The sequence below is a fragment of the Heteronotia binoei genome, chromosome 15, assembly GCF_032191835.1.
Source record: "Heteronotia binoei isolate CCM8104 ecotype False Entrance Well chromosome 15, APGP_CSIRO_Hbin_v1, whole genome shotgun sequence".
Lineage (NCBI taxonomy): Eukaryota > Metazoa > Chordata > Lepidosauria > Squamata > Gekkonidae > Heteronotia > Heteronotia binoei.
This window is the reverse complement of record NC_083237.1, coordinates 66,678,199-66,704,351: the sequence shown is the minus strand read 5'-3', so window position 1 is coordinate 66,704,351 and position 26,153 is coordinate 66,678,199. Positions and strand designations below refer to the sequence as shown.

Here is a 26,153-nt window from a genome sequence, read left to right as displayed (position 1 = left end):
GTAACAGTGGCTCCCACCGCATTGGACAGCCTGACTGAGGAGATGAGGAAGTTTTCTGCTCTTATAGCATTCCACAGAATGTGCAAAGCAGTAATATTTGAGAGGATTAAATTTGATAAATGTATTGGGAAGAAAGAACTGTAGCAGGATGAACAGTCCAAGAGGGCACCTTTATAATGCAATAAGGTTGAAGTGCATGCAATGGATATTGTAGGTATCCGCTGCTCTTACTGCATTATCTTTACTTTATGCTGTGCTTTGCTTTTACTGCATTATGTTTACCTTGTGATCCACTTTCTGTTTATTCCGTTATACACCTTAGAGTTGCCAACTCCAGTTGGGAGATTCCCGGAGATTTGGGAATGGAGTCTGGAGAGGGCAGGAATTCAGGGGAGGGGGATATAATGCCATAGAGTCCATCCTCCAATTCAGCCATTTCTGCTACAGTGTAGAGGAAATTCATCTCTGTAGTGTGGAGATTAGTTGTAATACTGAGAGTTTGCCAGGCCCCACCTGGTGGTTGGCAACCCTAGTTTACATTGTTTTCTGATTCTGTAATCCTAGTGCTATTGGGAGAGCCGGTTTGGTGTAGTGGTTAAGTGTGCGGACTCTTATCTGGGAGAACCGGGTTTGATTCCCCACTCCTCCACTTGCACCTGCTGGAATTGCCTTGGGTCAGCCATAGCTCTCTTATCTGGGGGAACCGGGTTTGATTCCCCACTCCTCCACTTGCAGCTGCTGGAATGGCCTTGGGTCAGCCATAGCTCTGGCAGAGGTTGTCCTTGAAAGGGCAGCTGCTGTGAGAGCCCTCTCCAGCCCCACCCACCTCACAGGGTGACTGTTGTGGGGGAGGAAGGGAAAGGAGATTGTGAGCCGCTCTGAGACTCTTCGGAGTGGAGGGCGGGATATAAATCCAATATCTTCTTCTTCTTCTTCATCTTCTTCTTATTGCACTGTTCATTGGTTGTCTTATGCTTTCTGATCGCGCTGCTTTATATCCTGTAATCCACCATCAGTCTCAGTGAGAAAACAAACTATAAAGTAAAGTAAATGAAAATAAGTAAATAAATGACCTATTTATGGAAATTTCAGTTGTAATCAAGAAAAAGTACGGAGATGTGATTAATGATAATGTGATTTGTCTTGACCTGGATTTCATCAGATCCAAGATTCTGTTGCTCGTTACAGCTCAAACCTGGAACTGGCAAATAGAGTCCCATGAAATGAAGGCAGGGGACCTTTCTCTTGCCCTGGATAACTTAAGGCCATTTCTACCCATTTGTGATTAAGGGGACAAGGACAGGGATGCTCTGTAGACAGACTTGACCCTAGGACCTGCTTTGAATGGTGGTGAGCACTGTGTTTCTTTTTGGGGCTCAAACATCGGCTGGGCTGTTGTCTTGTTGTGTTCTAGGCTGCCCCAAGCCAGCTTTACGGACCGGCTGCCTCTCCAACCAGACGGCCTTCCACGGCTGCATGCAGACGGTCAGTGTGGACGGGAAGGCCATTGAATTAGACATGATTCGCCAGCATCGCCTGGGCAAGTACTTTGAGGTGTACTTCAACGTTTGTGGCATCACAGATAGGTATGCTTGCTGGGAAAATAGTTCTAGTTTGGAAACGTTGTGGCTTGAGTTGTTGGGGGAGGAGGATCACAACCTAGGACCCTACCCAAATGGGCGGATCCTCAGAAGTTGCCTTGTAGAAGCCCAAAGCATGAGCTGATGGCACCTTGTGCTTTTTCTGTAGCTATGCAGGTCTCTGTCTAGGCAGTGCCTTGATGAGAGACACTGGGAACCCCAGAAACAACATCTTGTGCTCACTGCAGGACGTGTGGGATACAATGTGATAGCCAGATGCTGGGGTCAGAGATGGAGAAGAATGACAACAGAATCATAGAGCTGAAAGGGTCAACTTGTCTAACCCCCTGCACAAGGCAGGGAATTCACAAATACCTCACAGAATCAGCATCGCTGTAAGATGTCCGTCTGGCCTCTGTTTAAAAGCCTCCAAAGAAGGACATCTCCCACAGCACATTTCTGTTTCCCTGTGAAGCAGGAGGGTGACCTGCTCTCTTCTCCATCCAGGCAGGGGGTAAGGTCACTGATTCCTCAGTGGGAAGTCTAGGGTTCCCAGTCTCCAGGTGGTGGCTGGAGAACTCCTGGAATTGCAACTGGTCTCCAGAAAGTGGACTCCTGGAGAAAGTGACTGCTTTAGAAAATGGACTCTGTAGCATTATACCACAGTGAGATCCCTCCCTGCCCTTTCCAAGCTCCACCCCCACAGTCTTCAGGAATTTCTTAACCCAGACTTGCAACCCCAGGAAGGGCTCCCCCATTCTTCCAAACCAGGACTAATCCCCAACACCCCCCTCTGAGGAATGCCACCAGGGCAAAAACTGGAAAAACAGCAAAATGATAACTGGATGTGGGCAGGGGGAGATTCAGGGTAGTTCTACCCTGGGTATCCCTACTCCCATTTCCACCTATGTTGTGTCACACAGCAGGGGACCAGGAAGGGCCTCTACTGGCTGCCACCACCCTGGTAAGGGTCTGTCTGGGAGGCCCAGAGCACCCAGCCGACCCTTCTGCCTTCCTTCTCAGCAAGCACCTTTTATCTGTGACTGAAGAGACAGACATATAGACATATGAAGCTGCCTTCTACTGAATCAGACCCTTGGTCCATCAAAGTCAGTATTGTCTACTCAGACTGCCAGCGGCTCTCCAGGGTCTCAAGCTGAGGTTTTTCACACCTATTTGAGGATCCAGGCAGTTTAACAATAGCTTATTTATTATAAATGCTCAAACTATAGTGGGCAGGCAGTAAAACATTTAGTGCAGCAGTGAAATAAGAAACAGTAAAGGTTGGTGTAAATAAGCAAATAAGTGTCTGACTAAACATTCCCTTCCACCCTTGAGTGAGGCACCCTCCTGCTACAGCTTCCCCAGAGATAACATTCCTGTCTGCAGCCTCTCCAGAGAGAACCTTTCTCCCTGCAGCCTTTTCCTGTCTGTGACTTAGCCCTTTTATGCACTCCTCCCAGGTCCCACCCCTCTTGGGTTAGTTTTCCCTCCAAAACCTCTGCCACCCAGTCAGAGGGACACAAGGGATTCTGGGAGATGTAGGCTCATGAGCCACTCCTAGGCAGTCTCATTTGGAATACTGTGTACAATTCTGGTCACCGCACCTCAGAAAGGATATTATAGCATTGGAAAAAGTCCAGAAAAGGGCAACTAGAATGTTTAAAGGGCTGGAACACTTTTCCTATGAAGAAAGGTTAAAACTCTTGGGGCTCTTTAGCTTGGAGAAACGTCGACTGCGGGGTGACATGATAGAGGTTTACAAGATTCTGCATGGGATGGAGAAAGTAGGGAAAGAATACAAGAACTCGTGGGCATCCGATGAAATTGCTGAGCAGACAGGTTAAAATGGATAAAAGGAAGTACTTCTTCACCCAAAGGGTGATTAACATGTGGAATTCGCTGCCACAAGAGGTGGTGGCGGCTACAAGCATAGCCAGCTTCAAGAGGGGGTTAGATAAAAATATGGAGCAGAGGTCCATCAGTGGCTATTAGCCACAGTGTGTGTGTGTGTGTGTGTGTAGGTAGGTAGGTAGGTAGATAGATAGATAGATAGATAGATAGATAGATAGATAGATAGATAGATAGATAGATAGATAGATAGATAGATAGATAGATAGATAGATAGATAGATAGATAGATAGATAGATAGATAGAGATAGAGATATAAATTTTTTGGCCACTGTGTGACACAGAGTGTTGGACTGGATGGGCCATTGGCCTGATCCAACATGGCTTCTCTTATGTTCTTATGTTCTAAGCAACCTATTTTTACTTGGGTAAATTATTAGGGACTTGGATAAATTACGGACAAGTTACTTAAATATATTATTAGGGACTGTGATCTATACTACTGTGTATAGTTTGCTGAAACTAGGATCCTTCTATGTAATTTTTGCATCATTTAGCATAAATAAAATTCTGTGACTGATTCTTATGAACCCAGTTCATCATCTCACTATTTCCATACATGAAAAGCTCATGTCCAGGCCTCTATTATTCCAATACCAAAAATTATTTATTTATTTATCTGCATTATTTGCCTTTCTTACTGGGATTCAAGGCAAATTACACAAAGTGAGTGAATGTGATTAACAGGATGGGGCATTGTGAATAGGATCAGGGTTTAGAACCAACCAGAAATCTAAAAATAGATGTGAAACAAAGTGCAAGTATTAGCAGCACATGAAATTATGCAAAATTACAAAGTAGAATCCAATTTACAGCAAGCTATATACGGTAATATTGACCATGGACCCTCATCTTTTATTCAAGTAACTTTGTGAATCACTTTTGTATTATGCAGCCCTTTGTTTGTGTAGAAAAGCCCTCTTAAAAATTCAGTTTTGCATAGTTCAAAGACAGTCAGGAGAGCAGGATTTTGTCTTCTTTTGTCTCATGGACCACTCTGTGGCACAATCTTCAGGCACTCCGCTCCATAAGGTGGCGGCTACAACGAAGAAGACACTTGTACGGGAAGTTATTGATTTTGCCCATTTGCAGGTTGGCAGCTGCAGAAGGCCCTGCTCTGAGTGAAGCTGTCATGGGGAGCATGATGTGAGGATCCAAGGCCGTGAAGTGCTTTGTCTGTGATACCCAGTACCTTAAATTGAACCCAGTAATTGATGGGCAGCCAGTGGAGTGGCTGCAGAATGCAAGTAATACGCATGCTGTGTCTGCTCCTGAAAACTGCTGAGCCACAGCCTTCTGCGCCAACTAGAGTTTCTGAGTTGACTCTGAGAGGAGTCCAATATACAGAACATTATAGTAGTCTAGTCTCTATATTACTTTGGTGTGGATCCAGGTGTCAGATCAGCCATATTAAGGTAAGGGGCCACCGTACAAGCTGGGCTGAGTTGAAAGAGGTTTTTTGGAGCTGCATTAACTTATTCCTTCAGCAGTAACACGGGGTCCAATATAACCCCAAGGCTCTGCCAATGTCCCTGATACCTTCCATATATTTTAATCTTCCTTCCATGTACTATACTAGATAAGTTAACTGCAAATATAACTGCAACTTCTTTCACCTCTCACTCTATCAATTCTTTCTCCCTTTTCTCTCAGTACTGTACAAGGGATAAGCAGCTGAAAGAAACAAAAAATGATATTTGGGGGATTTAGATTTCAGAAAGGGCATAAATGCCAGTATTCAAGGGTATACCAGGAGGCCCTATCTTCAATACTGATTTCCTCCCACTCCAATTCTTTTAGGTGTACTCCCAACATGTGTGAACATGGCAGTCGCTGTATCCAGTCCTGGGATGACTTCCACTGCATCTGTGACTTGACAGGTTACAAAGGGGAGACCTGCCACAAACGTGAGAAATTTTTTAGCTACCAGGATAGGGTGGGGGAGGACCAGGAGGCTTGCTCTGCTCACTGACCTTTTACTTCCTTACTCTTGCAGCGGTTTACAAGGAAACATGCGATGCCTATCGACTAAGCGGCAAAGTATCTGGCAACTACACAATTGACCCAGATGGAAGTGGACCCCTAAAGCCTTTTGTTGTCTACTGTGATATTCAAGGTATGGAGGAAATGCCCTGAAAAACATGCCTCCAAGTGGGGGGGTCGTCTTATACTCCGGGTGCACTTCAGTTGGGATAGACATAGCTGCCCATAGTGGCCTCCCGATGCCCGCTCACCTCATTCTACATACCGTCCAGTATCGCGCGGTATCCAGCGCGGCCACGGCGGGTCATCAGCGTGGCTGCAGCGAGCATCAGCAGCGAGACAGGGGTGCCAGCCTTTTCGGCGTGACCAGCCCGTTCTGCTTGGCAGGAAGCAGCGGCGTTCCGGCCCGCCCCTTGTCTACGCAGAGCTTGCACATGCGCACTTGCGCACTAGTGCCAGTCACAGGGAGATGCAGGGGCGGGCCGGAGGCGCTGCGGCCGCGCTGCGGCTGTACAATGGTGTGCGGAAGAGGGGGTAGTCTTATATGGCGAGTATATAACAAACTCTATATTTTGAGTGGAAATGTTGGGGAGTCGTCTTATACGCCGGCAAATACGGTAGTTTTAGAACGTAAGCTTTTGTGTGCATGCCCACTTCTTCAGATGAGGGGTGCATGCACACGAAAGCTTACGCTCTGAATAAAACTAAGTTGGTCTTAAAGGTGCAGTTGACTCTTATTTTGAAGGAAATTTCCTTGTTCTTAGCAGCTGTTTTAAGCCACAGCGTAGTCTAAATTTCAGGGCACATTACATTTCTCCATATTTTTAAAAAAAAACAGTCAAACCAGCAGAGAGATTAGAAATTAGAATTTTATAAATTCTAGAGACTGTACTTATAGTGCTGTTTCCTGGCTAGATGTTCAGTTGGACTAAGGGAAGGTCTGCTCTAAAACTGCTGGGATACTAATAAAATACATGAGCTGATGCAGGGCAGGCTTTGCCATTAGGCAAAATAGGCATTTGCCTAGGGTGGTGGCCCTTGGGAAATGCGGAGTTGGGCACCCCCCACGTGACTTGGGTTATACCTGAGCTTTTTTTGAGTGGAATGGACAGTAGGAGGAGGCCCCCGCAGTGCCTTCCTTCCACCCTGGCAGCGTGCACAAAAGGTGGGAAGCACCACTGCTGTCAGCTGAGCAGGACTCCTTGCTACCCCCGCAGCAGCATCCTACAGCCTCCTTCCATGTGCGTGCATGTGTGAGAGGTGCGGTGTGACTCACAAGGAGGCGCTGCTGTCAGACGATGGAGGTTCAAAGTAAACGTTTATTTGATATCTCAAGGTTCTGAACACGGTAGCATTGGAACTGATAGCATTTGGCGGGAAAGGCACAGCTTTAAACCGTTTACATCAAAGGGTTCCTAAACAATACTACATTCTCACACTTCTGAACTATAAGTAACCCCTTCCCTGCTCCTTATCGCTTGTGGTTCTTCTTCTCACGGAGGAGCCCTGCTGGCTCTCCTTGAGGCATGCTGTCTTCAAAGAACTGTTGCTTTTGTTAGTACTATGCAAAGGAATCCACAGCAGGGATTACTAACATCTCTAAAGCTACTTTGATATGCAAGGTCTCTGTTTCATGGTTAGTAACAACTGTTCAAAATGGAGTTAGTCAGGTCAAGCTAAACATTGCATTTCAGTAAGTTTTATTCTCACATAATATCAAAACTCTCCAATGTCTGACAGCTGCCAATGATCAGGGTGAGGGAAGGGAGGGAGCCCCGAGTCGCCCCAACCAAGCGGCAAAGCGACGGCTGGACAGAGCCGGAGCACAAAACTTCGTGGCCAGGGAAAACTGATTAGTGTGCTGGTCCCCAAAATCCCTTTTGTGTGCTAGTCAACTTCACTCAGGAGCGACTCTGGGCTCCAGCTTACTTGATGTGGGGTTTTCCCCAGCCCAACCATGACGCTTTGCCCCTGCAAGGTGCCCACCAATCAACACACCTTCGTTTCATCAAAGGCATTTATTGATAAGCAAGACATGACAGTCAGACAGAGTCTTGCTAAAACTAAAGTCAGAGGGCTGTGCTCACCTAGATATACCTGGGGTCCATCCATGACATAGTTTAAATGCAAAAGCACCAAAACCCACCAGTCACCTCCCCTCCCCCATGGCATGTCATCCCTACCCCCGATTTTCTTGAAGCAAGCTGGCAGTGTCTCTGTGAACTAGATAATACGACCTTGAGTGTCTAGTTCCAGGATGGAAAGATACATGATGAGTTGCATACACAATAATACAGTGTGTGAGAACAAAGAGATAACAGCCAAGCAGGACCCTCAGAGGTTACAGGCAAGAACAGCTTCCCCCAGCCTCAGCCCATGGCAAGAGGCACTCTTGACATTCTGCCCCCCCCCCCCAAAAAAACCCCCCAGGCCTTCCAGGTTTTTGAAGGTAGCATTGATGGAAAGACTTGATGAATCTGGAGGCATTCATGTCCACTTTTCATATCATTCAGCCTCACTGATGGGGAAATGAGTCCATTTGACCAAATAATACACTTCCCCTCGTTTTACTTTTTAGTCAAGGATGTTCTCAATTTCGTGATGAACCTGACCCCGGATCAAGAACAGGGAGGGAGTCGTCACTGGGGATCTCCAAGGGTCCAGGATCCTTCTTCAATAGACTGTGGGGTGGATGTTTTAGAGATTTAGGTAATATAAGTTCAACAGTCACCTGTCCTGTAATACGTAAAGCAGTTTTTCAGAGTTAACCCGGCTGAATGAGTAGGATTTGGGTGCAAGAGTGTTTGCTGTTTCTTGGTTTAAGATGCCCTTCCAAATCTGCATTAGCTGGATGTTGGGGAGAAAAACGTTTTAGATGCCTCACGAAAGGCGATTTGCTGCTTTGGGATTCAACGCTCAGTCACCTGCATGTTCGCCGGCTGCCACCCCCACCCTCAGAGCTGCCTGCTGCAGCTGGAAATTAGCTTTTGAAAACTTCAGCAGGCCCTAATGACAGATTTTTTTACGTTGTCTTTGTTTTGGCCCAAATGTAGAGAGCAGAAGCAGTTCTGCAGAATACACACACTGGAACTTCAGCTATGGATTGTCCTTTTGTCTTATACAGAGGATCGGGCGTGGACCACCGTGTGGCACAATCGGTACTGGGCCACCCGGGTGACTGGATACAGTCCAGAAAAGCCCTTCCTGGGCTCCGTAGACTACTGGAATGCCTCCTGGGGCGAGGTGTCAGCCCTGGCCAATGCCTCCGAGTACTGCGAGCAGCGGATAGAATTCAATTGTTACCTGTCCCGCCTGCTCAACACGCAGAGTGAGTGGGCATCTTGTTGTCTCTGTGGATTTTCTTGCTAGCACACAGATTCTGGGATGCATACAGCCAAATCGTGACTTGGAAAAATATTCAGACTCCGTAGATAACTGATGGTTGATGTGCACAGTTCTTTCTGCTTTTCTTTCAGTTGGAGAAAGCAAAGGGCATTTTGAAACACCACTGAGCTTTCCTGTCAACATTAGAAATCATTCAGGCCTATTGTGGCTTTTGAAGGCATTTTTTCAGACCTTGTCTTTCTGGTTTTTTTACCATACCTCCTTCATACCAAACCTTTAATGGCATAATAGAGTCAGATAAAAATACACAGAATATAAAAATTTAAACATTGGAGATAAAATCAAAATAAAACCGAGCTTACAGATACATTCAAACATGGTCAGAATTAAATTTAAGGATGTCAGCCAGAAATTTTGCCACAGCCTCACTAACCACCCCCTCAGTATCACTCAATAAATAATAACAGGGTGGCAGAATAGACAAATCTGGAGAAAAGGAAAGCTTGCCAAATAAATCTTTACGGAGGTTATGGTAAAAAGAACAATCAAGCAATATATGCTGGATTGAGTCAGGGGTATTCGCTCCACAGGAGCAAAGTCTGTCGGCTAAAGGGACTTTTTTAAATTACCTACACATAAAATTTCCCAATTACATAAATTATTTAATAAAAATAAAAGTTTAGAATAATAAAGCATTTCAACTTGAATTCCAACATGGAACTTTAAAAATAATTTGGATCAAAATTTAACAGTTGTGAGTCCAGGAAACTAAATAAAACTTCTCCGTTATGATAATTATTTACGTTTCAATACTATTATAACTGCCAAGTATTTCACTACTGGGCTAGTAATTTCAGGGTCAATATCTGCCAGTAAGTAAGAGGTCACCCATGGCTCCAATGGAAGATGGTATTTGGAGAAGATTGGATGGTATTTGGAGAAGATCTGCCAGTAGGACCTAAAAGCTAACCAATGAAGGCAAAGCAAAAAGAGGTGTGTCAGACTCTCGATTTCCCCAGGTGCACAGGCATAAAGCCTTTCTGAATAAGGAATTCGTGTAAAACATCCCATTAATTCTTCAGATAGCAGGGCATTTAGTTTTGCAAGAGTAAAAGCAAACCTAGGAAAAGGGATGGTAAGATAACTTAAATATGCGGGAAGAGTCAATGAAGGAGGGATACCTAGTGCTAGAGGGGAGCTTACATGCCTGGCATGTGGGGCTGTACTGGCTCTGTCCCAGTTGGACGCCTTCAATCTAATCTACCTCCATGCCTCTTACTGAGTGATACTCTTAAGTGATACTTGAAAGAGGGAGGTCAAGAAGTTCCAGCTTCTTATCTATCTGCCTTGACCAAATATTTCTTTATTTATCCTCCTTCAGTAGATGTATTAGACTTCCAGGCGATGGGGTACACACCCTTTCATTTAGCCCCTTCTTTATTTAGCATACATTTCTCCTTCCCATGGTTTCTCCCTCCTCCATGTTGCCTTCATATCTGCAACCGTGTGAGGTAAGGTGAAGATACACAATAGGCTACACAGAGGAATGAAATTGCAACCAAATAAATTAAAACCACTCTGTGAAAAATATATTTACCAAATATGATTCATACAAGGAAAAAAGTGCGATTCAGCAACCTCATCATTTTACACACTGCATGTGCATATTTATGCACACACACACACACACATATATATATATAAGTCCAAATCATAAATAAATCCAAGACATGAATCCAAAAAGAGCGGTTTTGATTTATTTGGTTGCAACCATGTGAGGTAAGGCATGTGTGACTGGCCTGAGGTCAGCCGATGAGCTTCAGAACTCCAGTACCATAACTGTGACCACCACAAAGGCCCTTCCCAGCTCTTCTCCAGCACTGTAACTACGACAACTGGGCAGGCTTTCTACAGCCATAACAATTTAAAATCTACCTTTGGTGTGAGAGCTGAAATTCTTAGGAGACTGAATAATGTTTGTGCCCCACAATCTCAGAACTGATGAATACATGCCTTGATCTGTCCTTCCACAGCTCCACCCCAACCTATCCTTTCTCTTTACTTCTTGCTGCCTTTCAGCTGGGATGCCCCTGAGCTTCTGGATGGGGCGGAATTCTGAGCGCCATTACTACTGGGGGGGCTCCCCTCCAGGGCTGGGCCGCTGTGCTTGCGGCATGGAGAAGAACTGTGCGGACCCCCGTTTCTACTGCAACTGCGATGCTGATCACGCCATGTGGTGAGTGGGGATCTCCCTTTAATTAGGGCCAGGGTGATAAGAAGAAGATATTGAAGATATTGGATTTATATCCTGCCCTCCACTCCGAAGAGTCTCAGAGCGGCTCACAATCTCCTTTCCCTTCCTCCCCCCACAACAGACACCCTGTGAGGTAGATGAAGATATTGGATTTATATCCCGCCCTCCACTCCGAAGAGTCTCAGAGCGGCTCACAATCTCCTTTCCCTTCCTCCCCCACAACAGACACCCTGTGAGGTAGATGAAGATATTGGATTTATATCCCGCCCTCCACTCCGAAGAGTCTCAGAGCGGCTCACAATCTCCTTTCCCTTCCTCCCCCCCCACAACAGACACCCTGTGAGGTAGATGAAGATATTGGATTTATATCCCACCCTCCACTCCAAAGAGTCTCAGAGCGGCTCACAATCTCCTTTCCCTTCCTCCCCCCACAACAGACACTCTGTGAAGTAGATGAAGATATTGGATTTATATCCCGCCCTCCACTCCGAAGAGTCTCAGAGCGGCTCACAATCTCCTTTCCCTTCCTCCCCCACAACAGACACCCTGTGAGGTAGATGAAGATAGTGGATTTATATCCCGCCCTCCACTCCGAAGAGTCTCAGAGCGGCTCACAATCTCCTTTCCCTTCCTCCCCCACAACAGACACCCTGTGAGGTAGATGAAGATAGTGGATTTATATCCCGCCCTCCACTCCGAAGAGTCTCAGAGCGGCTCACAATCTCCTTTCCCTTCCTCCCCCACAACAGACACCCTGTGAGGTGGGTGGGGCTGGAGAGGGCTCTCACAGCAGCTGCCCTTTCAAGGACAACCTCTGCCAGAGCTATGGCTGACCCAAGGCCATGCTAGCAGGTGCAAGTGGAGGAGTGGGGAATCAAACCCGGTTCTCCCAGATAAGAGTCCGCACACTTAACCACTACACCAAACTGGGGAACCTGGCTCTGACTTGTCAGGCCCTGTTTTCCACACCTGCTTCCTCTGTATTCCAGGCGGACAGATAAGGGGCTGCTGAATTTTGTAGACCACCTTCCAATTACTCAGGTTGTGGTGACTGACACAAACCGCACGGGATCAGCAGCCCAGTTTACACTGGGACCGTTACGTTGCTATGGAGACCGTGAGTAGCAGGTGGGGTGGGGAGAAGATATGGCTATGTGGCTCTGCCAGAAATGGGCAGGAGCCCTTTGGGATAGTACACCGGACCCTTCCCGTAATACCCCTTTCATGGCTTCACAGGCAACTCCTGGAACACAGTCTCCTTCACCAACGGAACAGCTTTGCTCTTCCCCACCTTCCAGGTTAACTACAGTCTCGATATTAGCTTCTTCTTCAAGACTTCTGCCCCAACAGGCACTTTTCTGGAGAATGTGGGCCGAAGGAACTACATCCGTGTGGAGCTCAACAGTATGGAGTTCTGAGTTCATGGGGGTGGGGGTGAAAGCAATGTAACAGCAGGCTTCTTTAATATATTTATTGATGCCTCTAATTCAAAAATCTGGGTAAAAATAAGTGTTTTGTCCTGGCACCTAAAGGAAAGGTACCAGACAAGTCTCAAAGGCAGACTGTGCCAGGCGTGAGGAGCCACCACAAGAAATACCCTGTCTCTAGTCATTGTCCACCTCGGCTCTGAAGGTGTGGTTGCAGAGAACAGGGTTTGACAGGTGGGTCCTAACTGGTGGGCTGGAAAGGATGGGAGGAGACAGTCCGTCAGGTGCTCTGGCCCCAAGCCTTAAATGTAAGAACCAGCACTTTGAATTGTGCTTGGAAAACAGTCAGTTAACCAGTGATTTTTCAGCACGGGGGTAATACGATCCCAGTAACCAACTTTTGGCAATACCTTGCTTGTAGTTTCCAGTGATGACTTAAGGTGGGAAATATTGTAATACTGGATGACTTCGACTATCCTTGCATTGATAGGGCCAATCTGTGTTTTAGTAATACTGTAGACATAAAGTTTCTGGATATCATAAATGTCTGCATGGGAGCAGTTGACTATACAGCTGACTAAAGGTGTAGCAGCTGTGGAATTTGGTTCTGAGCAGAGCTCAAGATGCAGGTATTGTTATACTGATAGCAGCAGTGACCACGGTGCTACTAAGTTCAGCATTTATGTTAATGGAAAGGTGTTCCCAAAATCTAAAACAATCACTTTTCCTCAAAAGGGGGAACTTTGAAAATACAATTAGAGGATCTGTCAGAAGGATGAGATTTATTGCCGCTGGATGGAGGGATGGCCATCTGTATAGATTCTTTTACAAGGTGGGGTGTAGAGAGATTCATGGAGGGCCGGTCCATCAGTGGCTGATATCCATGGTGAGCAAAGGGAATCTCCACATTCAGAGGCCGTAAAGCTCTGCAACCCTGCACTAGAAGGCAACATGAGGTAAGGCCGTGAGCCCTGTTTATTCAGCCTCTGGGTCTGTTGATTGACCATTCTATGGAACGGGATGCTGAACTGGATGGACCACTGGTCTGATCCAGTAGGGCTCTTTTAATGTTCTTCTGATCCTTTTATCAATTTTGGTTTACATGCCAGCTCCACGCATTACTGGAATTGAGATATGGCCACCATTGTCCTTTCAGATTGATTATTGTAATGCAGGTTGCGTGGAGCTGCTCTTGAACCCTTTCCAGAAACTTTAGCTAGTTTAAAATGCTGCTTTGGTCCTTTGATGCAACAGAGTGAAAGTAAGCATGCAACCTCAGGAGTCTGGCGACTTAAGTGGTTCTCAGGTTATTTCTAGACTCAGTTCAATTTAAAGTTCAAAAAACTCTGAGCTCAAGTACCCAAGGGAAAGAATGGATGTCTGCTGCCCTCCTGTTCTCCTTCAGTGGGGGAAGGCATCCCAACTGGTCACATCACATCTCCTCTCGCTCTAGGCAGGGCTATGCAGATTTGTGTATCATGGGACAGTGAGGTTGTCCCTCCAGTTTGAATAGCCCTGCCACTCTAGGAGGATGTTAGAGTCTAGCTCTACTTACCTGAAGAGAAATAAAGCTTACCTTGTATGGCAGTTTGAAGTTTTTCAACACTGATGGAGAACATTCCCGTTGAAAAGCTCCAAAGCTCTGGACAGACGGGGGGGGGGGGAGATTGCAATAAGGACAAGCTATCCCTGTCCAAGGCCTTGGGCAAAGAGGAAAGGCAGAGGGTAACCACGGGCGTTTTCGCACTGACCTTACGCCGGAGCGACGTCCCTCTTCACCGCGCAGCGTCTGCACGGATTTCGCACTAATTGCTCCGCAGAACCCGGAAGAGCCGCAAAGTCCCGCGGCTTTTGCGTCACAAATGTAAACCGCCAAAAACCAGTTTACATTTGCGACGCAAAAGCTGTGGGACTTTGCGGCTCTTCCGGGTTCTGCGGAGCAATTAGTGCGAAATCCACGCAGACGCTGCGCGGTGAAGAGGGACGTCGCTCCGGCGTGAGGTCAGTGTGAAAACGCCCCACGAGTCCTTCATCGCAGCTGGGTGAAAGGTTGGAAAATTCTGAGACTTTGGATCCTTCCCTGACTACAATGACCTCATCCACTTTAGACACTCAACTAGCAAGCATCTACCTGCCATCAGACCAAAACCAAGAAACTAATAATGACCAAACTATATCAAAAATGGACAGACTTGATTACACTTGCGTAACTACTAGGTGTTTTCTTCGCAACAATAGACCTAGTGACTTGGGCAGATTTTCATGCGAGAGTCCATCACAGCGGACTCTGATTTCATTCCAGAAGGACGTAAGAGAAAGATGACACAAGAGCATCCTTCTGACCTCAGTACTGAAAAGTCAATGTCATCTCCCAACTTGAACCAAGGAGTTCCCATTTTCTAGTTGCCTCACATCGTAGTAACAATGAATGCCAGTCTGAAGGGATGGGGAGTCCGCTGCCTGCACAGGGTGGTTCAAGGAAAGCGGACTCCAAAAGCAAAAGAGAACAGTATAAACTGGCTTGAGCGCAGAGTGATAGAACTTGCATTGTTTGCCTTTCAAAAGTTAAGAAAAAATTTGTCCTAGTTTGAACAGACAGCATCATGGCGAAAGGATACATAAACCGTTGGGGGGAACCAGAGTTCTACTCCTTCACCAGGAATCTATTCAGATATTTCAGTAGGCAGAGAAACATCTGATAGGTCTGAAAACTCAGCATGTCCAAGGCATATTGAACACACAGGTGGACTGGCTAAGCCAGAAAGATGTAGACCATGCAGAATGGTCCATGAATGACCAAGCGTTTCATTACTTTGGGGCTCCAGAAATGGACCTTTTTTGCTGATTCGCTGATATGGAGGCAGAATGGGGCTTTTGCTGACACCAGCCCAGCCTTGCTGTGGGTCTCTCTCTCTCTAATGGGACGTTCATATGAACATATGAAGCTGCCTTATACTGAATCAGACCCTTGGTCCATCAAAGTCAGTATTGTCTTCTCAGACTGGCAGCGGCTCTCCAGGGTCTCAAGCTGAGGTTTTTCACACCTATTTGCCTGGACCCTTTCTAGTGGGATATGCCGGGGATTGAACCTGGGACCTTCTGCTTCCCAAGCAGATGCTCCACCACTGAGCCACCGTCCCTCCCCTGAGCCACCGCCCCTCCCCTAGTTACATCACAGGATTCCTTTCAGGGACAAGTAGAGAGCACCTTCTTCTGCAATGCTTTTAGTGGGGGAATCTGAGCTCCGTGCTGAGAAGTCTGGACTTGCGTTGTTTTTAGTAGTAATTGGATAGCTTTACTGGTGTTCCTGCCCTGACCCAAATGATCCAGGCTAGCCTGATCACATTAGGTCTTGGAAGCTAAGCAGGGTTGGCTCTGGCTCGTATTTGGATGGGTGACCACCAAGGAATTCCAGGGTGTCTCTGCAGAGGACAGCAATGGCAAACCATCTCTGTTTGTCTCCTGCCTTGAAAACCCTCTGGGACAGCTGCAGGTTGATGGCACGCAACACACAACACGCGTGGTTGTTCCTGTCGAGTCTTTTCACTGTTGTAAACTGCCCTGATGGGACAAAAAAATGTGTAAATATGTTTTTTATTTATGTGGCAAATACTCATGCAGGACTGGGTAGAGAATGTTGCTTTTGAACTCTGGAGTGGTTTTGGCCAGGGCACCAAGAAGGGAGAGGCATAGGGTAGTGTGAACATCTTGGGATTTAGCAATTCAGTATCTTTTCCCGTCTTAAGAACAAATAATTTTAAAAAGCTCTTCAGGAAAACTTTTGGTCAGTGGCCAAGGGAACAAAATTCCACACTACCCTTTGGGAGTCCCCAACAAGAGTCTTCCTTGTTTGACGTCACAGTTGATCATGGAGTTGAGGGGAGCAGGCAGGTTGGAGACCGGAAGCCATGCCTTTTCAGCTCTTTTTTTGAGCAGGAACGCACAGGAATGCAGTTCCAGCTGGCTTGGCATTGGAGTGTGGCCTAACATGCAAATGAGTTCCTGCTGGGCTTTTTCTACATAAAAAGCCCTGACTCTCCACATGGCAATTATTGTTGTTCAAGATGACCCCCAAAGTGTCTTTATTTTCCTGCTCTTTTCCAGCTTCCCGGGATTTGGTCTTTGCATATGACATTGGGAATGGCGATGAGAATTTGACGGTGCACTCGGAGATGCCTTTCCACGATAACGAGTGGCACGAGGTCAAGGCAGAAATCAACGTCAAGTTAGCCCGGCTGCGAGTCGACCGGATGCCCTGGGTGGTGAGAAAAGCCCCGCCTCAGAGCTTTGTCCACATGAACCTCACCAGACCCCTCTACGTGGGTAAGTGGTGATCAGCTGGAGGCAGAACTCTGTGTGTGTGTGGGGGGGGGTGGCTACATGGCTGTTAAGAACTTCCATATGGCATATTAAGCCATTTGTTTGTTTGTTTGTTTAGGGTATGTCTATGATGCTTCTTCACAGCTATGCTTGAGTTGCTTGCAGTTAAATAGTCATAATGTATAGCTCTCTATTCCAGGAAAGTCTGTACAGTACCACACATCACAATATAGTGCCTCCATGTAAAACTGTCCTCTGAGATGACCTCATACATAACGGCCCCAAGCACCCTGGAAACCCAGGCCGGTATCCAGGCTGCCCCCCCCCTGCCCCGCCGCAAGTTCTTAGCAAACACCAAGTTCCCTGTGTTGAACCCTCGAGGAGCCTGGACCACCTCTGGAACCTCTTGCAGGTCTGCGGCGTGTCCAGTGAGGTGCCGCAGGGCTCAGTTTCGGGTCCTGTACTTTTCAATATTTTTTAATCAGTGATCTCATTGAGGGTGTGGAGGGGCTTCTCATTAAATTTGCAGACAACACCAAATTGGGAGGAGCAGCGAACACACCAGCAGATAGAGATAGAATTCAACAAGATCTGAACATGCTGGAAAAGTGGGCGGAAGTGAACAAGATGCAGTTTAACAAGGATAAGTGCCAAGTTCTACATCTCGGTAACAAAAATGAGAAACACACATACTGGATGGGAGATACACTTCTGGGTAGCAGTGTGTGTGAACAAGATCTTGGGGTACAGGTGGACCATAAGTTCGATATGAGCAGCCAGTGTGATGCAGCGACCAAAAAAGGCTACATCACATCTTGGGGTGGATCAACGGAGGCATAACTTCTAGATTGCAAAATGTCATAGTCCCGCTGTATACTGCATTGGCCAGGCCACATCGGGAGGCCTCACTTCAAGAAGGATGTGGACAGAATGGAGCGGGTGCAGTGGAGAGCAATGAGGACGATCAGGGACTTGGAGACCAAACCCTGTGAGGAAGGGCTGAGGGACTTGGGAATGTTCAGTCTGAAGAAGAAGCCGAGGGGGGACATGATTCTTCTCTTGAAGGATTTGAAGGGTTGTCAGAGGTGGGCAGGGAGCTATTCCTGTTGACATAATAGAGGTTAACAAGATTACTGGATATTAGGAAAAAATCTTTTTTACAGTAAGAGTTGTTCAACAATTGAATTAACCATCAAGGGAGGTGGTGAGCTCCCCCTCATTGGCAATCTTTAAGTAACAGCTAGATGAACACTGGTGAGGGATGATCTAGGGTGATCCTGCATTAAGCAGGGGGTTGGACTAGATGGCCTGTATGGCGCCTTCCAACTCTATGATTCTGTTATTGACAAAACAAAATTAAGAAGAGCCAGAATCGTGATGCCCCTGTTTAAATCGATTGTGCAGCCTCATTTGGAATACTGTGTACAAGTCTGGTCACCACACCTTGAAAAAGATGTTATAGCATAGGGAAAAGAGCAGAAAAGGGCGACTAGAAGATTAAAAGGTTGCAACACTTTCTCTATGAAGAAAGGATAAAGTACTTGGGGCTCCTTTAGCTTGGAGAAATGACAACTGAAGGGTGACATGATAGAGGTTAACAAGATTATGCATGGGATAGAGAAAGAAGTATTTTCACCTTTCTCACAATATAAGAACTCATGGGCACTCAGTGAAATCTCTGAACAGTTGGGTTAGAACAGATAAAAGGAAGTCCTTCTTCACCCAAAGGGTGATTAACGCATGGCATTCACTGCCACAGGAGGTGGTGGCAACTACAAGCATTGCCAGCTTCAAGAGGGGATTGGATAAGCATATGGAGCTTCTCTTATTCTTCTCTTATGTTATCATATGTTTAGAGTGCATTATGCTGGCTAATGTTAGAAGGTTTTGCTTCCTACTATCAAAAGACTTCTTTACTTCCTATGTAAATGCAGTTATAAATAATACGCAAGTCTTAATAGCTTAGTTTTTCTTCCTGTAAAATATTTGAATTCTATTCAACCATGTGGCGGCCTTTAAGTTGTAATTTTAATGGTCAATTCTAAGGAAGTAACTATAGAGGAAAACTCACTAAGAATATCTTCTGAAGAAAATTAACAATGGAACACGCTTACTTCTGGATGCTCATTGGTTCATTACAGAAGAGCCAGTTTGGTGTAGTGGTTAAGTGTGCAGACTCTTATCTGGGAGATCCTAGTTTGATTCCCCACTCCTCCACTTGCAGCTGCTGGAATGGCCTTGGGTCAGCCATAGCTCTGGCAGAGGTTGTCCTTGAAAGGGCAGCTGCTGTGAGAGCCCTCTCCAGCCCCACCCACCTCACAGGGTGTCTGTTGTGGGGGAGGAAGGGAAAGGAGATTGTGAGCCGCTCTGAGACTCTTCGGAGTGGAGGGCGGGATATAAATCCAATATCTTCTTCTTCTTCTTCTTCTCTTCTGTAGCTCTACAAGGCTGGAACTTTCTTTAATTTAAATTACAGGATCATTGCTTTGTTGTGATGCCTTTGTTGTCTACTGAACACATAAGGACTGTATTCACAGAAATGAACAGAGATTAAACAAATTAGTTGAGGATAACTGTCTGTATTAGCCGTTATGACTTTAATGAAGCCTGCCGGCTCAGAGGCTGCAGCCGTGCTTAAAGCTTCTGGGCTGGATGCATTTTTGCTCTTTGACACAGCTCTCTCTGTCCTCTCACAGGCTCTGCTATCTACTCTCTGCGTCCCTTCTTGGGCTGCCTGCGAGGCCTGCGCATGAATGGGGTGACCCTCAATCTGGAGGGGAAGGCCAACGAGAGCCTCGGAGTCCTGGTGAACTGCACGGGACATTGCCGCCGCCCCTTGGTGCCCTGCCAGAACTATGGCACCTGTGTGGAGCACTACAACCACTACACCTGCAATTGCAGTGTCTCTGCTTATGAAGGGCGTTTTTGCAACCAAGGTGAGAGCTTGTAGCAAGGATGGGGAGAAGGGGAGTTGGGCGGCTGCAAACCCCAACAGCCAGGCACACCCTGGGTAATGCTGCTCCCAGCGACTTCTGCTGTGTCCCCTTACTGTCTTTTGCAGATATCGGTGCCTACTTTGAGCAAGGAAGCTGGGTGCAATACAACATCATGACGATGCCCTTGCGTGCGGTGCAGGAATTTTCCAACATTGTCCGCCAACCACTTCAGCCGTTGCCTGGCTACAACCTGACCGGGGAGATAGTTGGTCTTAGCTTCCGTACCTCTTCCGCCCCAGCTGTCCTGCTTTACGTTAGCACCTTTGTGAATGATTACCTGGCCATTTTGCTCCGAGATGATGGTGAGGATTGCTGGAGGCAGCCCAGCTCCTGTCTGTTCTGCCCTGTTCGTTTGGTCTGTGCCTTGGTAGAGCCTGTCCCATGATTGCTCCTTATCCCCTTTCTCTTTGTGTCATCTGTCCTGTCAATGAGCCTGTAGGTAGAAAGGGTGAGAGCCCCTCCTCCTTGTATTGGCACCTCTCATACATACCCAAATCAGGAGGAGCATAGAATCGGAAGGGACCTCCAGGGCCATCTAGTCCAACCCCCTGCACAACAGAGGAACTTCACAAATACATCCCCAGTGACTCCGGCTGCCAGGGCCATTGCCAGAGTTCCTGGTGCCCTAGGCACTGCCCCTGCCCTGGGCAAACCCAGGAAGGTGAAGGCAGTGCAGCGGTCTGTGCACACACACTTCTGCCCTGTCCCACCACTCTCACCTTCTCAGGTCTACGCAGACCTGGGAAGTTGAGAGTGGCAGGGTGGCACATGCACATGGGGTGGTGTGAGCACACACAGCTGCACTGCCCTGCCACTCTCACGAAAACGAGAGCAGTGGGGTGGGGGGAGGGGCACCCAGCGGCGCCCCTGTAGGCAAGGTGGCCACCTACCTGGCCTACTCCTACACGCTGGGCCTGCCTGCTGCATGCCCAGAAGATGGCAAAAAAAAAAAAGCTCCAGGATCCCTTGCCAAATGGACCTGGAGAAAAGTTGCTGACTGACCCCAAAGTTATCAAAGATTTCAGGTTTTCATGGCTGGTAACATCATTAGGGTTTGTAGAATCTTTCGGGCTCAATTGCCGTGTTCTACTGGAGAAAGTTTTTCTTCCAGACGTTTCGTTCTCGGCTGCGGGAACGAAACTATGGGCACATCCACAAACCTATTGCCCTTTCACCACACCCCCTCCAGCCTAGAAATAGCAGCTCTCCAGCAGCCCTGGCCTCACTCAATGCACAGCAGCCAAGAAGGTCAGAGCGCCTGCTCCGGCTGCAGCGCCACTGAGGATGTTCTCCGCAGCCGAGAACGAAACGTCTGGAAGAAAAACTTTCTCCAGAAGAACACGGCACTTGAGCCCGAAAGATTCTACAAACCCTAATGACCCCAAAGTGTCAATCAGCATTTCCTTTGGAGTGTAAGAAGGGGTATGTGTCAAGAAACTTGTAGACATAACTGATACTATGGACATGATTTACTTGAACTTCCACATGTCAGCTCTGGAACTATCCTCAACACAGCAGACTTCACTCTTTGTAGGAAAAGTTAACTTTATTGATAGACAGGTAACAGGCATGGAGGTACGCATCAGATTTGGCTCACCTGGGGAGAGGTCAGTTCTTGATACCCTGTATGGGGCCGTCACAGAGCCCACCAAAAGTACTAGCTTAAAGCCCGTCAAAAGCAATAGCCCAACAATATAAAACAGGAGTCAAATTGCACCTTTAAGACCAACCAGTTTTTATTTATATATAATATAAAGTTAAATATAAAGTTCAAGCAGCTTCTGCGAGGAGATAACACGGCTTTGAGACATAGGCACCAGTCCCCTGCAGGGAAGAACGGTTACATGCGACGTTACTGAGAGGATAGCAAAGCAGGCTCAGCTGCACTCCCCCCAACATTCCCAGAGGAAAGAACGGAACATCTAAGCATGGATGACACAGTACAGAAAAAAGGAAAATGGCGCTTGACACCACAAAGTTTTTGACATAGGCCCTCACCTGAGTAAATTTAGCAGTCAAGGAATAAGAAGACAGATATTTCTGCCTATTTGGTACCTAGCAAACCAGGAGGGGGAGAACAGGAATCAGAGTGTTCTTCACAGTGAAGGGAAAAAAGCAGAAGCCGGTAATGACAGCCTCTATTGGAACTAGGTCTGCTTAATGTGCTCCAGGATGAGGTGAGCGCATCCCAAACTGTGGGGGGCACCCAGTTCTTCAGGATTGTGAAAATGCATCAGAACAAGCTCTCCAGAATGGCCAAGTTCTGTGTGAATGGCCAGCAGATTAACACAGGAAGTTCAGTGTAAGTGTAATGTGATGTACTTTCAGGCGGGGGGTGGGGGTGGAAATCTCACTTGAAATTCCAATTGTGACTGAGCAGTAAATCAGCATAAAACCTCAATGAATTCCATGGTATGTACTTGGTGTGTGTGTGTGGGGGGGGGAGAAATGGCCAGTCTCATCAAACCTTGATATACCTAGGTGGCATGGCCACCGTTTGGCCACTATGAATAGTTCTGTTGCTGTCAAAAAGCTGGGTGCAGAAAAGGGCATTAAAAGACAAGCTAAATAAAGTGCTAGGTCATCCCAGTCCAGAAAAATTAAAACAAAAAGGGCCAGCATCACAGAGATTTAGAGAGATTTTTCTCTGTCACAAGACCAGAGCTCCGAATTGTGCAATGGATAGGGGTGGGCTCCCAAGTGCAGATGTCGCCATACCAGCAGCATAGGGAATTCCCTGTGGGTGGAGGTGGTCATGATCCTTGGCTTTGATATTTGGGGTGGAATGCTGGCGGGGGTGGGGTGGTGGTAGGTTTGCTAACAGAGTTTGCCAGCAGCTCTCCTTCCCAGCTGGCAACTTCACTCCCCTCCCTTCGCTGCCCTTTGGCGAGGGAAGAGCTGCCTCAGTCTCCCATGTGCCTGTCGATGTTTCCCCTTCCTTGCAGGCATCCTGCAGCTGCGTTACCAGCTGGGCACCCTTCCATACGTCTATTCCCTAAGCACCCGTTCAGTAGCTGATGGGCAACCACACCGGGTCAACATCACACGTGTGAATCGGACCTTGTACACGCAGGTGAGTGGGGCTGGGAGGAGGGAAGGAGAAGACGTAGCCTGGGACTCTGACTGTGTGGGGAAGGGAGTGAGCAGTCAGGCCCCTCAGTCAGCTTCAGAGTCTCTCTTCCTTTTTCCTGTCTCTAGCTGGATTATTTCCCTGTTATGGTGCAGCACTTCTCTGCCTTTGTGGACAGCAAACTAGACTCCCCCAAGGCACTCTTTCTGGGCCGTTTCATGGGTGAGCAACCGCCTTCCCATCACACCCCCACTGGGCTCAGGCTCTTTTGCACATGTCGGTTCTTTTCTTCTTCACCTCCTCCTCTCACCATTGTGAGCTCTTTCCTTGCTGCTCGTGCCCCTCCAGACCTGCTGTGCTTCACAGAGCCCGGCCTTAGCTGCTCTTCCTTTGCCCGCTGGTTCTTGCAACGCCTCCCTTCGCACCATTGCCTACACATCCTTTTGCATTTCTTGAGTACCACGCCACCTCCCCTGTGGGCTTTACATGACATGAATGAAGACGAAACAAATTGTTTTGTGGATGCTGTGGCTATTATGTAGGTCGTGCAAATCATGCAAATTACATGCTTCATTTGGATCACGCCCTCTTCTCCTGCTGCTGACCATGGAACTCTGACCCAGGAATGTGCTCTGCTAACTGCACCAGTCTGGATTTTCACCAGTTCCTGCCCATCTCCTTCTCAGCCCTTATGGCTAGAAATGTGCATGCTCCCAGCTTCCAAATGTTAACCTTTTTGTCAACACTTTTTTCCCCTGGCCCACAGAGACAGGTGTGATTGACCCTGAGATCCAGAGGTACAACACACCAGGTTTCACGGGTTGCCTCTCAGGAGTGAAATTCAACAGCCTTGTGCCTCTCAAAGCCATCTTTCGACCCAACAGCAACCCTGTCAACCCCTATCGCATCCATGGGCGTCTGATGGAGTCCAACTGTGCCTCCATGCCTTCAGCTTACGTTGAAATGCCTCCAGAACTGGACCCTTGGTATATCGACCCAGGTAAGAGGGCAGGGCAGGAGGGCCCGATCTGGGAAACCCACCTTTGACTTTGAGATCAGTGGGAGTCCAGCTGCACTTCCTCTGTGGCCAGGAAGCCACGTAGCATCAGAAACGCTCTCCAGCATTTCTGGTGGCTCATTAAAAACGAATGAGGAAGCACAGCCGAACTCCCACGGATCTGGGAGTCAAAGGTGGGTTTTCCAGAACCCTGGACTGCCTGGGTGCCTTCCTACACTGCTGGGGATTTTTCTTGGTCATCTGGGTCAGACACAGCAGGTTATCCCAGCAGGCTTGTATTGCAAGTGCTGGCTCTGGCGTACAATACAGCCCCCTTTCCTGGGAGCCACCCCCGCTAGGACTCAGGCTGGTTCCTCCAGGGAGCATGCAGCTGGACAGCTTCCTCAAGGACCCGGGCCAGCCGCAGGACATGTTCTGCCCTGGTAGGGCCTCTGATGTGGCACTTCTCAGCAAGATGGGATTCTTGCACCCTTCCCAGCCTGGCAAAAGGCAGAGCAAAACGGGGGGGGGGGGGGGGGTCGTAGCATCCCTATTGGCTCCAGCCTTTAGGCGGAAGCTAGTGGGGGCCTTTGTTCCTGCTTCTGTGTGAAAGTTCCTTGTGTCTTCTGTTCTTCTAGCGGACTTCCTGTATATCCATGATGATGGCTGGGTGGCAGTTGTCGTTGGAGGTAAGTGAGCGAGCAAGGGAAAGAGGGAGAGGCTGGACCAGGTGGGAGCTTCCTTGGCTAGAGAAAGCCCTGCCAGATGGCCTCGGCAGCAGCCGGGCCCTGGCTCCGAGGTGTGCTTGTGCTGCCTTCTTTCCTCACCACGTCTTCTTTCCCCCTCCCAGTTGTCATTTTCCTGCTGCTGCTGCTGGCTGCTATCCTCATCTTGATGTACCTGCATCATCACCGCTATAAGGGCTCCTACCACACCAACGAGCCCAAGGCCATCCAAGACTACAACAGCGGAGGGAGCAGCATCAGCAGCGGCAGCGGAGGAGGGACTTCCACCCCGACTGCCAAACCAGGAGTCTCCCGGAAGGATCAAAACCTTCCACAGATCCTGGAAGAGGCCAAGCCAGAATAGCGGAACAGATCGTGCAGGACGCCTCCTCCAGCTCCTTGGCAAGCCCAGCCAAATGGAACTGCTTGCTGGAAGCCAACTTTTCTCCCCACCCCCCTCCAACATACACGACGGCCCGTCTGTTACTTTGCATTGTCTCACCTGCACACTCTGAGAAAGGTGGTCTCTTCTTCCGGTTTGATCTAGTGTCCACTGGCAACGGTCAGATCCATAGCCTTCTGCTGCCTTTTGTGGAATTGCCAGGTTCCTACCCCTTTCTCTTTCCTCGTGGGGGCAGAGGGAGAGAATCAAGTGGTGCGGAAGCAGTTGCCAAAAAATGAGACTTGATTTTCACACAAGTATGAATGAATCCTCTACTCCTCTTCCCCTTGGGGCTGCTTAATGTCTTCCATCAACCCAGGCAGGATGTAGAGGGGAGGGAGGGGGGGGGGGACCGTTTCAAGCAGCCCTGCTCCCCGTTTACATGGGACTTCTTTCCAGCCAAACTTGAGAGCACCTTCCAATTTGAAGAGAGATGTGACTGTCAATATTGCACTTTTTTTTTATTTTTAGGAAACAAAGAAAATGCAACGCAAAATCCATGCTGGCCTTTTCACGTTACTCTCTTAAGCACATAGTCTTCCTGCTTAATTGCTTAGCACCAAAAAAAGTAAGCCTTTAGTCAAGCAATGCAATATATAGAGTATTTAGAGCCTGGCACGTTATATTGTGCCCCGAGAGAGAGAGATCGGTGTGCAATATAGTCTCTACCTGCCAATAGATGTGTGCAGCTGTAGCGCATGGAAGAATCACTTGCACTTTTGCTCCACTTGCTGCTTTCATAAATCAGGGTGTTGAGACTCTTACGTTATTTGTACTTGGTTCCTTCCCTTTTTTTCTTTTGTTGTGGGTTAGTGCATTAGACAAACTAGGGTTTTTTAATTGTCACTTTGTATAAAATCACAAAAGCAGAAATGTTAAATGTCTCATGTTCTGTTTTAAAAGTGAGTTTGTTTGTTTGTAGTTCTGTTGTACAGGGAGAGGAAGGTTTGTGCTTGGCGATTTGCCTCTTCCTTTTGAAGTTCGGAGTAAGATACCAGGGCAGAGGCAAAATGTATTTATTTTATCCAAAGGCTATTCTGAGGGACCTAACTTTTTTTTAAAAAAAGAAACGAAAAGAAAGACCTATCCGGTTGAACAAAATG

General features: G+C 47.5%; 1 protein-coding gene across 1 annotated transcript in view; it reads left to right on the top strand.

Annotated features, from left to right (window-relative positions):
* The window catches only part of CNTNAP1 (contactin associated protein 1), a 53,305-nt gene extending 28,320 nt beyond the window's left edge, over positions 1 to 24,985 (top strand). The window contains exons 11-25 of the mRNA XM_060255279.1: positions 1,415 to 1,586; positions 5,292 to 5,398; positions 5,488 to 5,607; positions 8,599 to 8,802; positions 10,899 to 11,055; positions 12,063 to 12,190; positions 12,310 to 12,477; positions 16,605 to 16,823; positions 19,517 to 19,756; positions 19,882 to 20,118; positions 22,762 to 22,889; positions 23,015 to 23,108; positions 23,653 to 23,886; positions 24,522 to 24,572; positions 24,734 to 24,985. Of these exons, the coding sequence (XP_060111262.1) occupies positions 1,415 to 1,586; positions 5,292 to 5,398; positions 5,488 to 5,607; positions 8,599 to 8,802; positions 10,899 to 11,055; positions 12,063 to 12,190; positions 12,310 to 12,477; positions 16,605 to 16,823; positions 19,517 to 19,756; positions 19,882 to 20,118; positions 22,762 to 22,889; positions 23,015 to 23,108; positions 23,653 to 23,886; positions 24,522 to 24,572; positions 24,734 to 24,972 (2,498 nt within the window). The 3' untranslated portion in view covers positions 24,973 to 24,985. The remainder of the gene's footprint in view (positions 1 to 1,414; positions 1,587 to 5,291; positions 5,399 to 5,487; positions 5,608 to 8,598; positions 8,803 to 10,898; positions 11,056 to 12,062; positions 12,191 to 12,309; positions 12,478 to 16,604; positions 16,824 to 19,516; positions 19,757 to 19,881; positions 20,119 to 22,761; positions 22,890 to 23,014; positions 23,109 to 23,652; positions 23,887 to 24,521; positions 24,573 to 24,733) is intronic.
* Positions 24,986 to 26,153: the final 1,168 nt, after the last annotated feature.